The following is a 16,271-nucleotide window of genomic DNA, read 5'->3' as shown; positions in this document are numbered from 1 at the left end:
ACTAAAAGCAAGCTGCTATTTATAAATAATTTATTTGCCTGAAAAGATGCAAGATTATAAGGGTTAAAATTACTTTTAAAAATCCCAAAACAACAGAAACACAACCCACACCAAAACTTAAGTGTTTTCTAATCACAAAGCTGAAGTGAAATGTGATGGCTACTGTAACTATTCCTTAAAATCTGTGATGTGAAGAGACAGCACAAAATTGATGGTGTTTAAAGCCAGCATCAAACATAGAAGATGCATTCAGTGTTAAAGCAAAACCCAGGTAAAACTACTGTAGTGCATACATATTTAACTGTCTTCTTGTGAACAACAGTTTACCTAATCCACTAAAGACACCTGGTACATGAAAAAGTCCTTGTAGGCAATATCTGATCTCATACACCACAACATACAAATACAACACATATCCACACAGTCAGGTCAGGCGTCCTCACAAATAAAGTGGTTTAATTTAGCCTCTCTTGAAGTTAGTAGCAGCAGCGAGTCCCATTGCCAGCAACGGGATGCTGGCCAGGAAGTCTCTCCTCCCAGTGTTAAGGGTTAGTGTAACTCGGTACAATCACTCCTTGAAGAACAGACGTCTTTCATTTTAAGAAAACGATATAATGTCCATTTCCAAGTAACAGATTCCCTAAACTGCAGCAGCTCCGTTATAGTAGCAGCACGAACAAAAATGAGAGTGGCAACAGCAGATTCCCAAGTTGCATTTCCCTTTCTAATTCCATTCTGACTTTACCCCTGCAAGCAGAGATGAAAATAACTCTGGGAAATACACAAGCTTTCATGGGAAGCAAAATTAATGGTATTTTGATTTTTCAACCATATCCTATTTCAGCAATATTAACTTTAGCTAGCTGACAGCAGGCACATCATTCTGATTGTCACATTGATAGCTATTGTCATTAGCACACTGAAAAACTGTGGCATTGAATGTGTATTGTACTGTTTGCTTTAAAACCTTATATATCAAAGGAGCACTGCACCAGACTCATCTCAGTTGTTTATGGAGCAGTTCTTTCCCTGTCTCATACAAAATATGTTGCTACTTATTTCTGCCCATTTGCTTGAAGAGACAGGAATATGCAGAGTAATCTTATCATTTGGGAGCAAACTTCTTGCCTACTTCCTCCAAGGAATACTTTGAAAAGCAAAATTTCTCAAAAAATAAATAGATACTTGAGATTGGTAGCTGGCCAATTTGTGGAGTTGACAAGTTAATAAACAGGGTGAAATCAATCAGTTTTGAGAGCATGGTCTTCCAAATCTGATAACTAACTATAGAACAATTGTTGTATGCACAAGGTGGGAGAAGGGGAAACAGCTGGATACAACACAACCACTGACAGAATAAACTTTTTTGCAGGGGAGAGGTTAGGGAAGGCTAGAAGTGATTCTGCAGCAGAAGGAAGTGTTACAGTGTTTGACAAATGGAAATTAAGCTACTAAAAACTCAGCAGACCTTTTCAAAAGCACTTCCATGTAGTGGCTCAACAGGAGGCCAAAGGATCAGAAACATAAGCTTACCTACAGTCCCATAAACTACCTACTACCCAGACTGGGCCTTGGAAAACTTGCTTTAGTTTAGTGCTCTCCTAAGTTGAATTTTTTTTCTTCTGGAATGTGGTAGGGGACTTGGGGAAAGCCCCCCCGAACATGCCTTGGGAGGAGGCTGTTGTGTAGATCCCCGCCTCCAAGCTGCCCATCAAACCTACCACTCCCCTCATGTTATGTAATCTTCAGTTATGCCCACCTTTATGTCAATCACTTTTGTACTTGCCCTCAGTTCTGGAATGTTCTTAAGTTCTTTGTCTGAAAACTCAGCAGACCTTTTCAAAAGCACTTCCATGTAGTGGCTCAACAGGAGGCCAAAGGATCAGAAACATAAGCTTACCTACAGTCCCATAAACTACCTACTACCCAGACTGGGCCTTGGAAAACTTGCTTTAGTTTAGTGCTCTCCTAAGTTGAATTTTTTTTCTTCTGGAATCCAACCTATCATCTCCAATTGACTTCATGTTGTGCTTTTAAGACATATCAGCTTGTTTGGAGCTGACCTCTTATATGGAAACCCTCACCAGCCCCTCCTTAAACAAACCAAAAACCCTCATGTCCTTGTTAGGACAAGTCAGAATGGCTAGCTGAGTGCCTTCACTAACAGATTAAAGCCTTTGAATATTTCAGGATCTTTTTCCACAATAATCACAAGTTAGGAAAACACAGGGTTTCTGGAATTTGATTGTCCTGAAAAAGCAAGAATCAAGAGGACTATGGAGAAGTGGTATCATGGCCATCCATTGGCTTGGGCCAGTGGAGACAAGCATATGAATATTTCTGGATTTCAATCTTCAAGATAAGGCAAGTCAGAAATGTAGAAAGTGCAGATCACATAAATGTCTCTTTAAGGACTGACTTGTGCATGGATAAATTAAACCATAATTTGCCAGGGTCCATGATATCATATTTACTGACTTGTGTTTCTTTTGAAGAAATATTGAAGGATTTCCTTAAAAACCAGTAGATGTTATATCAGGTGTACATATTAGTCTGTCAGATTAGATACACACAATCTGAGCCAAAAGAAGACAATATTAATTACTTTCTTGAACTGCCCTCATGTTATCCATGTTTGTACAGGATGGAAATAATCAATGATTAGTTCTATGCAGCTGGAGAAAATCATACTTTCTTCCCTCCTCACCCTTTTATCTCTAATCCTAAACCAATGTAATAGGAAAGGAAAAGGAACCAACATGAGCCACAAAGGCTTTCTGGGTGAACAGTTACTGCAAACCACAGGAGTGAGCTGACTCTTTCCAGCTATGGCCACAGATAGCCTAAGGATATGCTGATATATGACCTAAGGATATGCTGATATGTATTACCAGCTCAGGACAAGTATTACTTACTTAGGTAAGGAAATGTCCTAGGCAAGTTCTCCTGACAAAAACTCTTTCTGCAAGAGTTTCACTAGGTTTGTCAAGACTCGAACTGGAGGTAGGATGATCACTTCTTCCTCCAATAGTTAGGAAAGGAAGACTTAAAGAAATTTATGTGAAGAGTTGTGTGGTGTCATATCTAACAGAAAAACAGAAATCTTACTCCTGAGCAAACTCTAGTGCAATTTGACGTCTTGGGTTTTTAATGCAACTAGAAGAGAAATCAGTACCAATGGTCAAGTAATCTTTTTTACCACAATTGTAGTTTAATGGATATAAAGAAGAAAATTGCTAAGAACAGATATTTTTGATGGTTTGATACCAAAAGAGACAGTCTCATAAATAGGCATGGTCTATTACTTTGTGGTGCTAGTAAATTACTGAAAATTTGCAATCCATGATCATTTTTCTGGTAGACACTGTCAGAGGAAGAATCCTTAGATACGGTGCCAGACTTGAGGGTTGTTTTGCATAACATAGAACATGGAACTTTTTAGAAAGCTTTTCCTAACATGTCTTTAAGAGGAAGAAATGAAAATAAGAAAAAGACAAACTCCTGCTGATTTTAAAGAGAGCAAATCAAATATCTTAAGCAGTGAGAGGATTCAAATTTTAACAGAAAGCTGTCTTGTTGAGGCAAGAGAAATTTTCGTATCCTGCTTTCAAGTGCAAGTGGATGGAGCTACTCAGCAGTCCTCAGAGTTAGTAAAGGTTAATTTTAAAAGAATTCTTCTTAGGTGGTTTGTGGTTTTTTTTTTGGTGAACATATTCTCTATTCACTCTCTCATGGAAACAAAAGCCAGTTTTATTATTTTATTTCTCAAATATTTCAAAGTCTAGCTCTTCAGTTTAACCTATATACTTTTGTATGTCTGGGATAATTTTTCTGCTGGTTTCTTTAAATTCTGAAAAGTAATTTATTTATGCACCCTGATAAAATTTGTATTTACTGGAAAGCCATGAAAAAAAGTCAGTTCAATTTGCATGGTTTATATCCTGACAACTTTCTTTATGTCTTAGTATTTTTGTGTGTTTAGTATTTTAGCTCAGTGTTTTGTTTAAAGCCAAATTCTCACTTCTATGAGTTAATTTAAATATATAGTAAAATGATTGCTAAAATATAAAAAGATAGAATGGCAACTAAGACCACACAGCTCTATCAAAGACACTACTACAGATAAGCACTGTCTGAATTCCAACATAGTCAGAAATTCATGGCAAACAGACACCTATGTTTTTTGAGGAAGGAATAAATTTTCAAAAGAAATGCTTACCATGTTCACTGAATAGTAGCTGTTTCCACTTCTGTCTTTCAATTTCTGAAGCTTTGAATCCCAGTACAGATTTCAATTCTTGTAACACCCTCTTAGATTCCTGTCTCTCTCGCTCTTGCCTCTCTCTTTCTTCTTGGGAGAAGCAGTAAAAATCTTCCCTTTTGTATTCATTGTCTGTATCTGAATAATCAACATATGCTTCCAGTTCCTAAAGAAAGAAAGGAAGAAACTCTTGATCGTCACTGTCAGGTGGACTCAATCCTACAATCTGATTCATGATCAAATGATGTCAACACAAATCAACCACAGTAATAGGATGGAGCCCTGTTTGAGCACAGCCAGAGGACCTGACACTGCTTTTGGTGGTACCTGTATGATTTTGGAGCAAGTCCACTAATTAATGAGATTTACCTTCATACACAAATAGGATCAAGTGATATACCTTGAAAATGGGAGACCATTTCTCTGTAATTACAGGTGGAAATAAGCAATGTTGATGTGGGTTTATTTTTTTTTTAATTTACACTGTAACCAATTCTTGGTAGTCATGCATCTTGCTAATTTAACTTACATAAATCCTTATTAAGAGGATATAGAGAATAGCAAACTTCTATTCCAACTTTAAATACATTGGATTACAAGCATAAATAAACAGAGCAGCATTTATTTTATAACAAATTTTCAATAAAGTAATTAGTCCCAGCTTTTTGATATGGAAAAACAGCTAGAGAAAATACATGTAGGGGACAAGCAAGGGAGGGACAGAGCACAACATGGATGTTCAATGTGCTTTCAGAATGCATCTGCCACTCAGTTCTGGGATGGAGGAGGCCCACTTCTCTTTAAGATAGTCCAACCATCACTGAGGAGTTCCTCAAACAACAAAAAATTGTTCAGTGTTCAATTGTTCAGTAAAAAAAATCCAAAAATGCAGAGTCTAAGCAAACTGAAGGCAGGATGACTTGTGGTTGAATTGTCACTTTTGCAGCTGTGTCTGTTTATCCAGCAAAAGTAGGACTATTTAATATACTGATTTTTAGCAATTCTCACTTTTCATTACTCTGACTTGTGTTGCTGCTCTCCTTTGGTCACTCATTTCTAATGCCATATAAGAAAAATGAATACCAGTGCTCTTTTCCAGGATGGGGAATATCTCCCCAAGGAACAGCAGAAGGAATTTACACAATTTTTTTGACAAGTCCAATTTTGAAGTAGTACTGGACACTTATTTATCTGTCTCGGCAAGACAACAAGGTCACTGCACAAGCAACTGAAAAAAATAATGGATACAGCAAATAATCCCCAATTATTATTTTAAATGTATTTTAAATGATACTTTTTCTTTTTTTTTTTACCTGCTCTTCAGGGATTGGATCTTTGTTTTCTATGTATATGGCAGGCTGTGTTAAAGGTACTGTAGTATGCTGTAGGTTGTCACAGGAAACTTCAATTTTGCCTTTAGGGGAAAAAAGAAAAGGGATTTAAAAGAAGTAAAATTGAGTATTGAATTATGTTTCTGACTCACTCAGGCAGGGTCCAGGTATTTTCATTTACATACAGGAAAGAAACAGTGAGAAGGCTGGTTAGGTTACACTGAAACACTGTTAGACAGCACATAAGTAATTTGGCTGTTTTCATAGAAGCTGGGTCCAATGGAACTTGTGCTGAAACACTTCAACTAACAAATCTCAGAAATTTTATAGACTTTGAAAACCTGCAGATGGCAAGCAAAATCAGGAAAACCAGAAGAGACATTGTTCAGAGTTTAAAAAAAATTATAGGTAAAACCACTTCAAATGACTGGAAAATATTGGAAGAAATAATTAAGGAACGTTTACAGGAAGGTATTTGTGAGGTAGCAAGGAGACAAATAACAGCCAGTGTGGATTTGTTGAAAATAGAAGATGTTAATTTTGTAATGCAGTAACATGTCTTGCATATAAAAAGAACCAAAGATAATCCTGCATTTTGTTTTCAGTAGGACCTTTGACATGATGTCATGACATCTTTATAAGGAAAATGTAAAGGCCAGGAAAAATTGCTATTAGGTGCGCAGAACAGCCTCTTGGATCATCACAGCATGATTACCATTTTCAGACTGGAATACATTGAGTGAGGATTTGTCTCAAGTCCAATACTCTCCAATATTGCCAATGGGTGAAAGAGAGGTGTTGCATCTCATTAAATCTGCTGATCTGGGGATAATCTGCAAGAACACTGAAGGGCACCACTAGAATAAAAAATAATATTGGAAAATCAGAGAAATCAGACCCAGCAGTTTGGTGACAGTGGCTGCAAATTTTTGTGCTTTAGATTAGCCAAGTGCACAAATGCATCACAACTGACCAGGGAGTGCCACTGAGAAAGAGGTGAAGAGCCTCATCATCAACTCTACCCCACTGCAAGCAAAAAGCCAAACTACAAACTAATACATACAAACAACAGCACTGACTGTTAGACACATGAAATAACATTTCTATTCTGGTACTGATCGGGTTGTGGATGGAACACACTGCCCAGTCTGAGGCCCCTTCATTCAGTAACACAATGGGCCAACTAGAGGGAATATAAAGGAAAACACTAGAAATTATAAAGAGGACTAAATAAAGTAGTTATCAGGGAAGAGCTGAAGCATAGGGACCCATGTAAAGACAGAAAGAAGCATAATAATCATCTTTGAGAATATAAGAGCCATCAAGAGGAAATGGATTTCCATTGTGGGTGGATCAGAAGTACTGCTTTTAAATTGCAGCAAGAGGTACTTCTATTCAGTAATAACATTCTACTGGTAATGGAATTAAGTGCTGGAATAGATGCCTGGAAATACTGTACAATGTCTCTAAAGAGAGTTTTTTAGGAAGAGGTAAACAACATTTACTCACAAATACTAATTTACCCTTGAGAAGGGGGTAAAATGACCTTGCCAAGCCCCACCTAACCCTATTTTCCATTTCTAATCTATACACTGAATACTTAGGGATGGTGAGATTGCAGCAGAGTACCATAGCCTTGCTCTTAGAAATAGCTAAAAAAGTTGTGTACATCTGCAAAAATTGTTTAAAAGGAAAAAGGATGGAATTTAAACAGTTTGAGGGCCATTGCTTCAAAGAACATTAATACAATGCTGTAACTAGCCATAAAGAGTACTCCACTCTGTAATATTAGCAGTAGATTACTACATGCTTAAATTGTTGAAGCTTTAAGTGATAAATTTTATTAGTGATGAAAAAACGTGACAGAATAAAGAAAAGAAGCTGAAAATCTAGGAAATGAGCAGGGATGTATATGCAGATGAATGATAAATAGGTCCATCATTGCTCAAGGAATTTAAATAGAGGTGAATTCCCTTAAATGTGCTGAAGTCCCACTTGTTCTGAGGCTCTGCTATGTACCTGACAGGATCAGTGAGTAAGTAAAGGCACTGATTCTAGAAATACACAAAATCATGTAAAGGAAGAAGCCAAACTGCATTCCCTGAAGGAACTATGCTAAAATATAAGATACATGCTGGTGTCACCACTAATGACAGGCTGACAGGAGGATGTGAGTGTTCAATCTACTACTCTTGAAAGGCTTTGCTTTGGCTGTTTAATGTACCTGTAAGAAACCAGCTCTGACATATAATGATTCAGGGCAAGAAGCACGTACTACTTGTTGAAGGGGACTCACCTCTTTATACAGATGCTCTACTGGCTCAACTGGTTAGTTGAACTAAACATCTATTGCAGCAGAAGTGCTCAGCATCCACTTAGGCAAAATGCTCTAAACCCATGAGGTTCTTAAAACAGCTGTTGTCTAAAGATTTATTTGGATAGTAATGCATAAATGTAAAAGCTGTGCTGAGCTGTTATATTAATTCAACAGGAAGGTATCTTCTCCCAAAGAGTTTTCAGAAAGTATTAAAAAAAAAAAAAAAAAGAGAATTTATAGAAGTAAGTTACATAACATGACTGACAGACCAGTTGTTGAAATTTGTAGGAAGACAGCAAAAGAATTGAACTTGATTTCATGTACAGCTTGACAAGGTCAACTCACAGAAGCTGGATGGCTTAGAAATATATCAGGAAAGTCAAATGTTGTCAGATAAAAATAGTTTTCAATGACCAAAATAAGTAAAAGTAGCTCCTGTGGATTAGTTCAGTAAACTTGTTGCAAAATAGACGTTCAATCCCAGCACATTTCCCACACAATCCCTTCCTTCTAGATCACACCTGAGGTTATTTTTGTACTGAATTTTAAAAGGAAGCAAGTTATAAGAAAAAGGCCTGCTGTGAAATTTATATACAAAGTAAAAATAAAACTAAAATAACTAAAAATACTATTGTGTGTAGTCTAGAAAGAACTCTTAAGGAAAGGAGAGAAGAAAGATCAGTGGAACTGCAGGCTGTGGAGGGCATCAACAAAACACAACAGGTCAGCACATGCAAGTGTATCAGACTACATCTAACATCCTCACAAGCTGTTTTACACAGCACCGAGGGGGAAGCTGTAAGACTGCACTATCAGGCAAAGTACAGGAGTTTGTTTATACCATGTCTGGACCTGCACAGAGCTTGCAAGAAGCCTCCCAGTGCTCCCAGTTCTGATGGAAGCAAGAACAAGGTTGGCCTGCCTGCCTCTAGGCCCACAGCAATATATTTCTATCTACTGGCTATTCCACCTATACATCATTAAGAGCATATTGCACTTCAGATTTGGATTTCTGTAGGTAACTTGCTGATACCCCAAGTTCCCCCTCCAGTTTTCCTAGTGCAGTCTCCATTACCAGCATTTTTCAGATGCTGGGCTGTGCCTTCCTAGGACAGTAAAAATGCTCCTGGAAAAAAGAAAGATTAGAAATTACAGGTTCAATTCCTTGTCAGGAGAGCGTAAGTTCACTTCAGTTATTTAAGCTGGTTATGCCTCACAAGAAGAGCATGGGCAGTACAGATCCCTAATGAGAGGGACAACAAACAAAATGCTGGGATATGCCGCTCACTAAGACTTTTAAGAACGCCAGAGATTAGCTCACTCTCTTTGAGAGAGGAGGTAAATGGGTATTATATGCTCAACATGTCCTCCATGATTTGAAATATTTTAGGAAATGTGATTGTCAAAAAAGTTGCATGATAATGTCATTAACATTTCAATTAATGGCATCATTTTAATGCAGTAAATAAATGTAAATCTTGAGGGCGATTCATTAAAATCCTACCCCTTCACAGGTGATTCACCAATGAAAGGCAAAAAGCCATGATCAGTCTACACCTGAAAATGTAACCATCAGAATCCACAGGTCTAACAGACTGAGTTAACACGTTTGCATTTTTTGCTGAAACAAAAGCTTCAAAGCCATCACAATGAAAAAGTCTGATATAAGGACACAGTTTTTCAAAGTGTACGGTTTTAAGACCTTTTTAGCAAAAATTCTGATACATAGGCCAAACACTGTCATTGATTCCTTTGACCATTTCATCTCTGAAGTGAATCCCATTAGCTGCTAAATTAATGTTTCACATTTACCTTTTTTATTTGGGTTTCTTCCACTCATTTTTTCCACCTGAGAAATGGCTTCTTCCCAGCAGCTGTTGCTTGCCTGGATATGAGGCTGAATAAACTTTAGTTTTTGTTCCAGAACCTGATGGGCTTCTGTTGTCAACTCGGGCGTGTCCTTAGTGCTAACAAGCTTTTCAAGCTCATCCTCAAGAATTATTACCCTAAGTAATGAGGAGACAAACAGCAGTAAGTATTAATAAGTATTTGGCTTGACCATTCTTTCAATCATTTAATGTAACATACCGTTATTTTCTTCAAGTTTTAAGAACCCATCTCAGTCCATTCCTCAAAGATGCACCAAAATTTTAAAATTTAAATATTTTTTCTACATTAAGATACATTGTTTACCTGGATTTGTTCTTATATGTAAGATTAAAGGAGTAGGACAGTCTCAACTGTTTCACCAAGGCAGTGACAAATCTTTAAGGATATTTACTAGGTAGTTACTATGAACTGAATATTCTTCTAAAGCATTTGATATGTGGCAAAATCAATGGAAAATAATTGTGTTTTCATATCTTTTATAAGGGAGTGACAAAAGCAAGGCAAAATCTTAGCGTACTGTTTATCTTCAAGTTTTCACCAGATACTCAAAGAATACCCAGGAAAAATATCAGATTTCATAGTAAACCAAGGATTTTTGAGTCCACACTGTGTAAAGATATGGCTATGACTGCAAAGACTTTTTTGCTATTAGCTGGGGATACAAGCTGACAACCCAAAGTTCAAGTCCAAAGCTTTCTGCGTACTCTGTTCATTCACGTGTAAACTTACTCATTGAGCAGGGCCTTGAGGTGCAGCTGCAGGCTGCGTACTGCTGTCTGGAGACTGTTCAGCTCTCTGGACTGCTGCTTGCTCCTGGCTGGCCACTGCAAGCCCGACTGGTGCTGGGTTTCGAAGTAGCGGTAGAACTCGTAGCTCCTCTTGAGCTCCGCCAAGCAGGCCGCGTGCGTGTGCGGCAGGCCCTGGGTCACGTCGCGCAGGATGTGGTGAGGCAGCCGCTCCGGGCACGCCGAGGGCTCGGGGGACGCGTTGGCTGGGGACAGCAGCAGCGCCAGCCTCCTGAAAAATTCTGAACTCTGCCCTACCCAGAGCTGAAAGAGGACCTGCAAAACAGGGGAGGGTTAGCTCTGTGCACCTGGGAAGGCAGTCGGCTTCCAAAGTAAATGTACAGATACACCATGGGAAAACATTCTTTGGCCAGCAACAGGAACTTTGAAAAACTGCAAAAATCCACTGACTGTTTTTGAAGGGTATTCCAGAGCATGTGAGTTTTGGATCTTGTGAACCTTAGGTGACTGTTAATTCCTTGATGAAGGATATTAAATGCAAGTTTGCTCATAAAGTTGTCAGAGTCCAAAACCTCATACTCCCGTCGGCCAGTTTAATTATTTGCTATAATCTCCACATACCCTACAGCTCGTAAAGGGCTGCCAAAATTCCAGTGGCAGCAAAGACATTTTTCCCTTTATAAGCCAAGCTGTCATTTCTACAATCTAGTAACTACTGCATTGCCCCACACCCAACCTTGAAACATGAGTCTAATTGCACTGTACTTCAACAAAAAAATATCCTACATCTGAAGGAAGTTGAACTGCTAACTTATTTATTTTTTTCAGCCAAAGTAAGAAATTCCACCAATACTACTAAGGAAGGAAAGGCTTTTAAGAAATGGATTGATCATGGTACTAAAGAGGGCAGTCCATCTGGAGCAAGGCAGTTCAAAATTTCAATTTCTTGAGAACTTCCACTTCCAATGAAATGAACTGTTTTCTTAGTTTAAAGAAGTTTGCTCAGTAGACCATGACAGTAAAGCAGCACCTTTTATGTCTAAAATGAAAAGGAAAGGTTATGATACTTTTCTCTGTAATAATGGCCCTTATTAAAAGGGATCAGCTCTACGTGATTATGGGGTACAGGCAGAAACTTGTTTGCAAGCATTCCAGACCAAGGAAGACAAAACATTTACTCATCACATCAAAAATACTTGGTTGCAAACTGAGAAAGTATTCCAAAAGAAAAAAGAAATCTCAACTGACAAAAGATGCTAATGAGAAAAAAGAATACATGAATGACATGAAATTAATTTGGGGTACACATGCAAGACTGATTTGGCTGGGTGCAAAAATACAAATCAAACAAATGGGCAGCAATCACTCAAGTGTCCCTGAATAAAAAAATCAAAAGCTCATGCTGTAACAAGCACAAAAGAAGGCCAATCCCTTCCACCAGACATAAATCACAGGCAGTAAAAAAGTAGCACACAGAAATAGTGGACTTCAGGAACTGATAATAATAATCAAAAACCTACCTGAAAAAAGGCACAATGACAAGAGAAAAGCAAATTCCAGATGAATTTATGGTTGCAAGCAGCTTGCTCTGTCAATAACTACTGATGATCTTTGCTGACACAAAATATCCACCTAGCTCTCCTCAGCTTAAACTGTGATTTTTTTCTTATGTGAAAAGTTTTCACTCTTTAAATTGCTTTACTTCAAGGACAAGGTAGCAAAAAGACACATGCTACAGCTTAGCATGACCTGCATTTTAATATAAAGACAAGTTCTTTCAAAGTGAAAAAAAACCCCTGAGGTCTGCACATACATCCAAAGCTCACCACACAATTATGTTGCAAGGTTATCAAAGTATGTTATACCTACCCAGGAATTTGCTTAGGACTGATTTATGTTAATTTAGCTTCGTTCAGCTATACCACACTCAGCCTACATTGCTGGCTGTTATGAGTTACCATAAATTGAGATTTACTAGTTGTTGTGAGCATAACTGTATCCAGAAAGCATCCTCACCAGTTTAAATAAAACAGAGTTCAGTTAAATTACTGCAAGTTGCAGGTAAACAAAGGCTTAGCTTACAAGCTCGGGCACCTCTGACTGGCTTCTTGTGCTTAAAAAGAAGTGGGCAAATTAGCAGGCTTATATGGTTGCAATTAGAACTTCAGCTAATGAAATGCAAGAAAAAAAATCCCAAAAGCTGCTATTTATTGGAGCTCTTAGCTTAAAGCTAATTAGACAAAGCCTCAATGTTTAGTAATCACTATTACTGTTAGCATTTACTGTCAGAACAAAAGAAGTCAAGGTCTATAAATTAAGAGAAAAAAATGCAACAAAAGCCAACCCCAGAGAAACACAGAAATCATATACTAATGGAATTTTCCATTAAAAAAGACAATGCTAAAGGGAAACTGCCCTGGCAGAAGGTCATTAGAGTATAAAAGGCTTGTATTCAAATTAGATCTTCTTTCCAATTGACTCACGCAAATTAAAAAAAATCTAACATCTGAAAACAAAATAGATTAAAAGGCCATTATATGGTTGTCACACTGTTCAGTTAAAAGTTTTTTAAAGATCAAAGAACCACACTGGCACATGGCAGCAGGGGTCCAAGCTTATGATTTCTGCTCTTCAGTGTGACTAAATGCAGCTACTCCCTTTGGCATTTACAACTCATTTGTGATTTTTGATGTCTCTCCTTTTATTCACATCAAGAGATTAAATAAAAAAGAATTAAGTACAAATCCAGAAATTGTTTTATTCAGCTGGGATCAGGTGAAATCAGAGAGCATAAAATCACGTTTAAGGGCATTGATCAAGCTGATTATAAAACACTGACTTGAACATCCATGATTTGCAGAAAAATCCTCTAATGTTGTATTGAGTAACTTCTCTTTCTCTACATGCACAAAGAAATCAGGTGAATGCTGATAAATACAGAAACACATGATAAGAGCCTGAGTGATTACACCTTACCCTCAATACAGTGTGTTGCTACAGGCTAGGATATACAAGCCACAGGACTTCATCACAACAGAAAGATTTTCACCAGGAGCCTTCATGGATGCATTAAGCCCTTCTAGGAGAGCTTACCTTGAGTGCAGGCAAGCTGAAGCCATCAGTCAGATTGTGTGCCTCCTCTTCAGAGACCTGCTCTTCACTCAGTCCCAGACCCAGCTCCTTAAAGGGGACCACACAGATGTAGCTGGTCACATTGTCACTCTCCGAGTTCAGAGGGTAAGTTTAGCTGGAGTTAAGGTGGTAAACAAAGCCACTTTCGCAACACACAAAAAGGAAAGAAATACTTAATAAGGTTTCTTATTCCAGGTAATTTTTATGAAATCACATACTTTCATCCCAAATCCACCTGAATCCTGTTTTGCAATCCTTATTTGAAGCATGAGTTTTGAAGGCTCTTAGAAGGATGAGAGATAAGACACTGACAAAACACCTATGTCAAAATACAAACATATAAAAATAAACAAATTAGACTGATGAAAAATCCCTGCATTCCTTTTGAATGAGTGAAACAGCTTACTTTTAAATATTGAGTTTCCAAGAGATAGTTCATGTCAACCTTAAACCAGAAATTGACAGAGGAAAGAGAACAATTGTGCAATTTTAAGTTTTAAAGGTAGCCTGTGTTATAGACTAAACTCAGGATGTGAATTCACTGAGAGGTCTCTCTGTGGATGGACTGATCAGAGGTCTATACAGTAAAAGGTTTTTGACATTCCAGAGAGCTCTGTGAAGAACAGGAGCTCCCTGACTGTGGCATGCCATTAACTTTTTTGATATATCACTGTAAAGACATCTTGGCAGGATGAATAGCAAACTGGTATCTATCAACACCATTCAGCACATTTAAAATCTCAATAGGAAATGCACATTTCTAGTCCTTAAAAATATTTAAAAAGTAGGAAGTAAGCCCAATATAACTGATATCAGAAAACAGAAAAAATAATTCATAGACTAGGCAGCATTTATTTTAAAATACCACTAATTTTAGGATAACCTCATGCTGGGGAGGAACAGTTCAAGATTTTTGCATGTTTTCTGATAGTTACCCAGTCACAAAATAGTAAAAGTCATTTTAAAACAGAAATGTAAACTTATGGCCATAAGTACAAAATCACATCTGTTCCATATAAATATATATATATATATATATATATATTTGTAAAGCATTAATGAAAATATGGTCTTAACTTAAAAGATTTTTTTTTAATTTATGGTTTGATCTAGAAACTGAATGCGCTCATCTCTTGCACATAAAGCCGATTAGAAGCACTTGTCTCTTGTCCAACTAATGTGTTTTCTGGGGGAAATTACAAGTTCCATCTGCTTTCACACCCAAATTTTCCACGTGCCAAATTCTCATAGGATTGAACTTGCAAAACTGATTTGCTCAAGAGATGTTTACCAGTTAAGTAGAAGAACATTGCAGGAAAAAGTAATATTCTGTGTCCCAGGAAACAGTAAAGTGTCCAGGATCTAAAAAACCACATTTCTCCCTCCTTTATTCCTAATGTCTGGAAAGGAAGAAGCCTATTAAGTGTTCAAACAAAACCCTGCAATGTAAATATTACTGTTGTCACCAGCAGCTGCCTCACATAAATGGTGTCTACTCTAAATTAACTTGACAGCATGCCCAGCAGAGGGAGCACATAGGATAATGGTGATAACTCCATCAGAAATTGAAAAGACAGGTCAAAACCCTTCAGGACCACTAATCTTAGAAACTACTTGTACTCCCTGTTAGCCTTCTTCTGCAACATAGCATTTCCAACATTATGAAAGCCACAAAAACAGTTGGACACACATGGATTCCCAAGTCATGCTAAAAACATATTCCATGCAACATCTCAAATGTGAGGTTTGACCAAGGAGCCACTTACCCATGCTGTGTCTCATCCAGGGATTTCCAGTGGCCTCCTGCACCTCCTGCCTTGCCCTCCTCTATTGCAGCCTTTCCACTCCCATTTCTATCTGATAGATGAAAGCAGAGAACTGATCCCATGCCCCCATTAGCTTCCTAAGGATCAAACATTTAAAATGTTTAAATATATACACACCATTATATACAGGAACATACTTCCTTCGTGCACTTTGATCTCTTAGTATTTTTAGCCCTACTGACTTCTGTTAAAGCCAAAATACTAAAGCCTAACTATTTTATATTAGTTTTTAGATAGAATTTTTCTATGTCTCTGTGAAAATATTTCATTAATCTGTTTAACTTACATGCCTTATTAGCTTGAAAGAAGAGAAGGCAATGCTACTTAATAATGAAATATCAAATCCAGAAGGAAATACCTGCACAGTGAATGTCTAACCTCTATAAGGTTAGACACTCTTATTTACCTATAGAAAAACAAGAATGCTAATGTATCTCTGTATGTAACAATTTTAACATTCATACTTTAGTCTTCAAAAGCACATTCCCATCTGAAGACCTAACAGGAGGGCCTCATTGGATCCCTGGGAAATCCAAGCTGCTCTTCTACAAATTCTCACCTGCTCACCAGGGGCGAGCTAAGCATGTGATGAACTGGCTGGTCAAGCTAGAAACACTGCACTGAAAAATGCCCAAGTGTCTCTATTCAGATATTTCAGCATGGCAATTTAGGCTTTTATAATCTCAGAAGGGTACTACTTTTTGTTTAGCTTACTTGTTTTCTTGTGTGAACTTTCCCTCTCCCTAGTTAAAGGTGTCTGTTTTTCTA

The 16,271-nt window shown here is 37.6% G+C and overlaps 1 protein-coding gene across 4 annotated transcripts in view; it reads right to left on the bottom strand.

Annotated features, from left to right (window-relative positions):
- Positions 1 to 16,271, bottom strand: part of VEZT (vezatin, adherens junctions transmembrane protein) — a 59,544-nt gene that overhangs the window by 11,430 nt on the left and 31,843 nt on the right. For 2 of the 4 annotated variants that reach the window (XM_021527971.3, XM_021527973.3), the window contains exons 7-12: positions 13,639 to 13,786; positions 10,529 to 10,860; positions 9,722 to 9,915; positions 5,575 to 5,675; positions 4,220 to 4,427; positions 14 to 747 (exon numbers count right to left, since the gene is read on the bottom strand). In XM_021527971.3, coding sequence (XP_021383646.1) covers positions 725 to 747; positions 4,220 to 4,427; positions 5,575 to 5,675; positions 9,722 to 9,915; positions 10,529 to 10,860; positions 13,639 to 13,786 — 1,006 coding nt within the window. In that variant the 3' untranslated portion in view covers positions 14 to 724. Of the gene's footprint in view, positions 1 to 13; positions 748 to 4,219; positions 4,428 to 5,574; positions 5,676 to 9,721; positions 9,916 to 10,528; positions 10,861 to 13,638; positions 13,787 to 16,271 lie in introns of those variants that run through there. The other 2 variants (XM_021527969.3, XM_021527970.3) reach the window with 1 other exon arrangement.

The sequence above is a fragment of the Lonchura striata genome, chromosome 5, assembly GCF_046129695.1.
Source record: "Lonchura striata isolate bLonStr1 chromosome 5, bLonStr1.mat, whole genome shotgun sequence".
Taxonomy (NCBI): Eukaryota; Metazoa; Chordata; class Aves; order Passeriformes; family Estrildidae; genus Lonchura; species Lonchura striata.
Note: the sequence above shows the minus strand (reverse complement) of the source record. Positions and strands in the feature narration are given on the sequence as shown.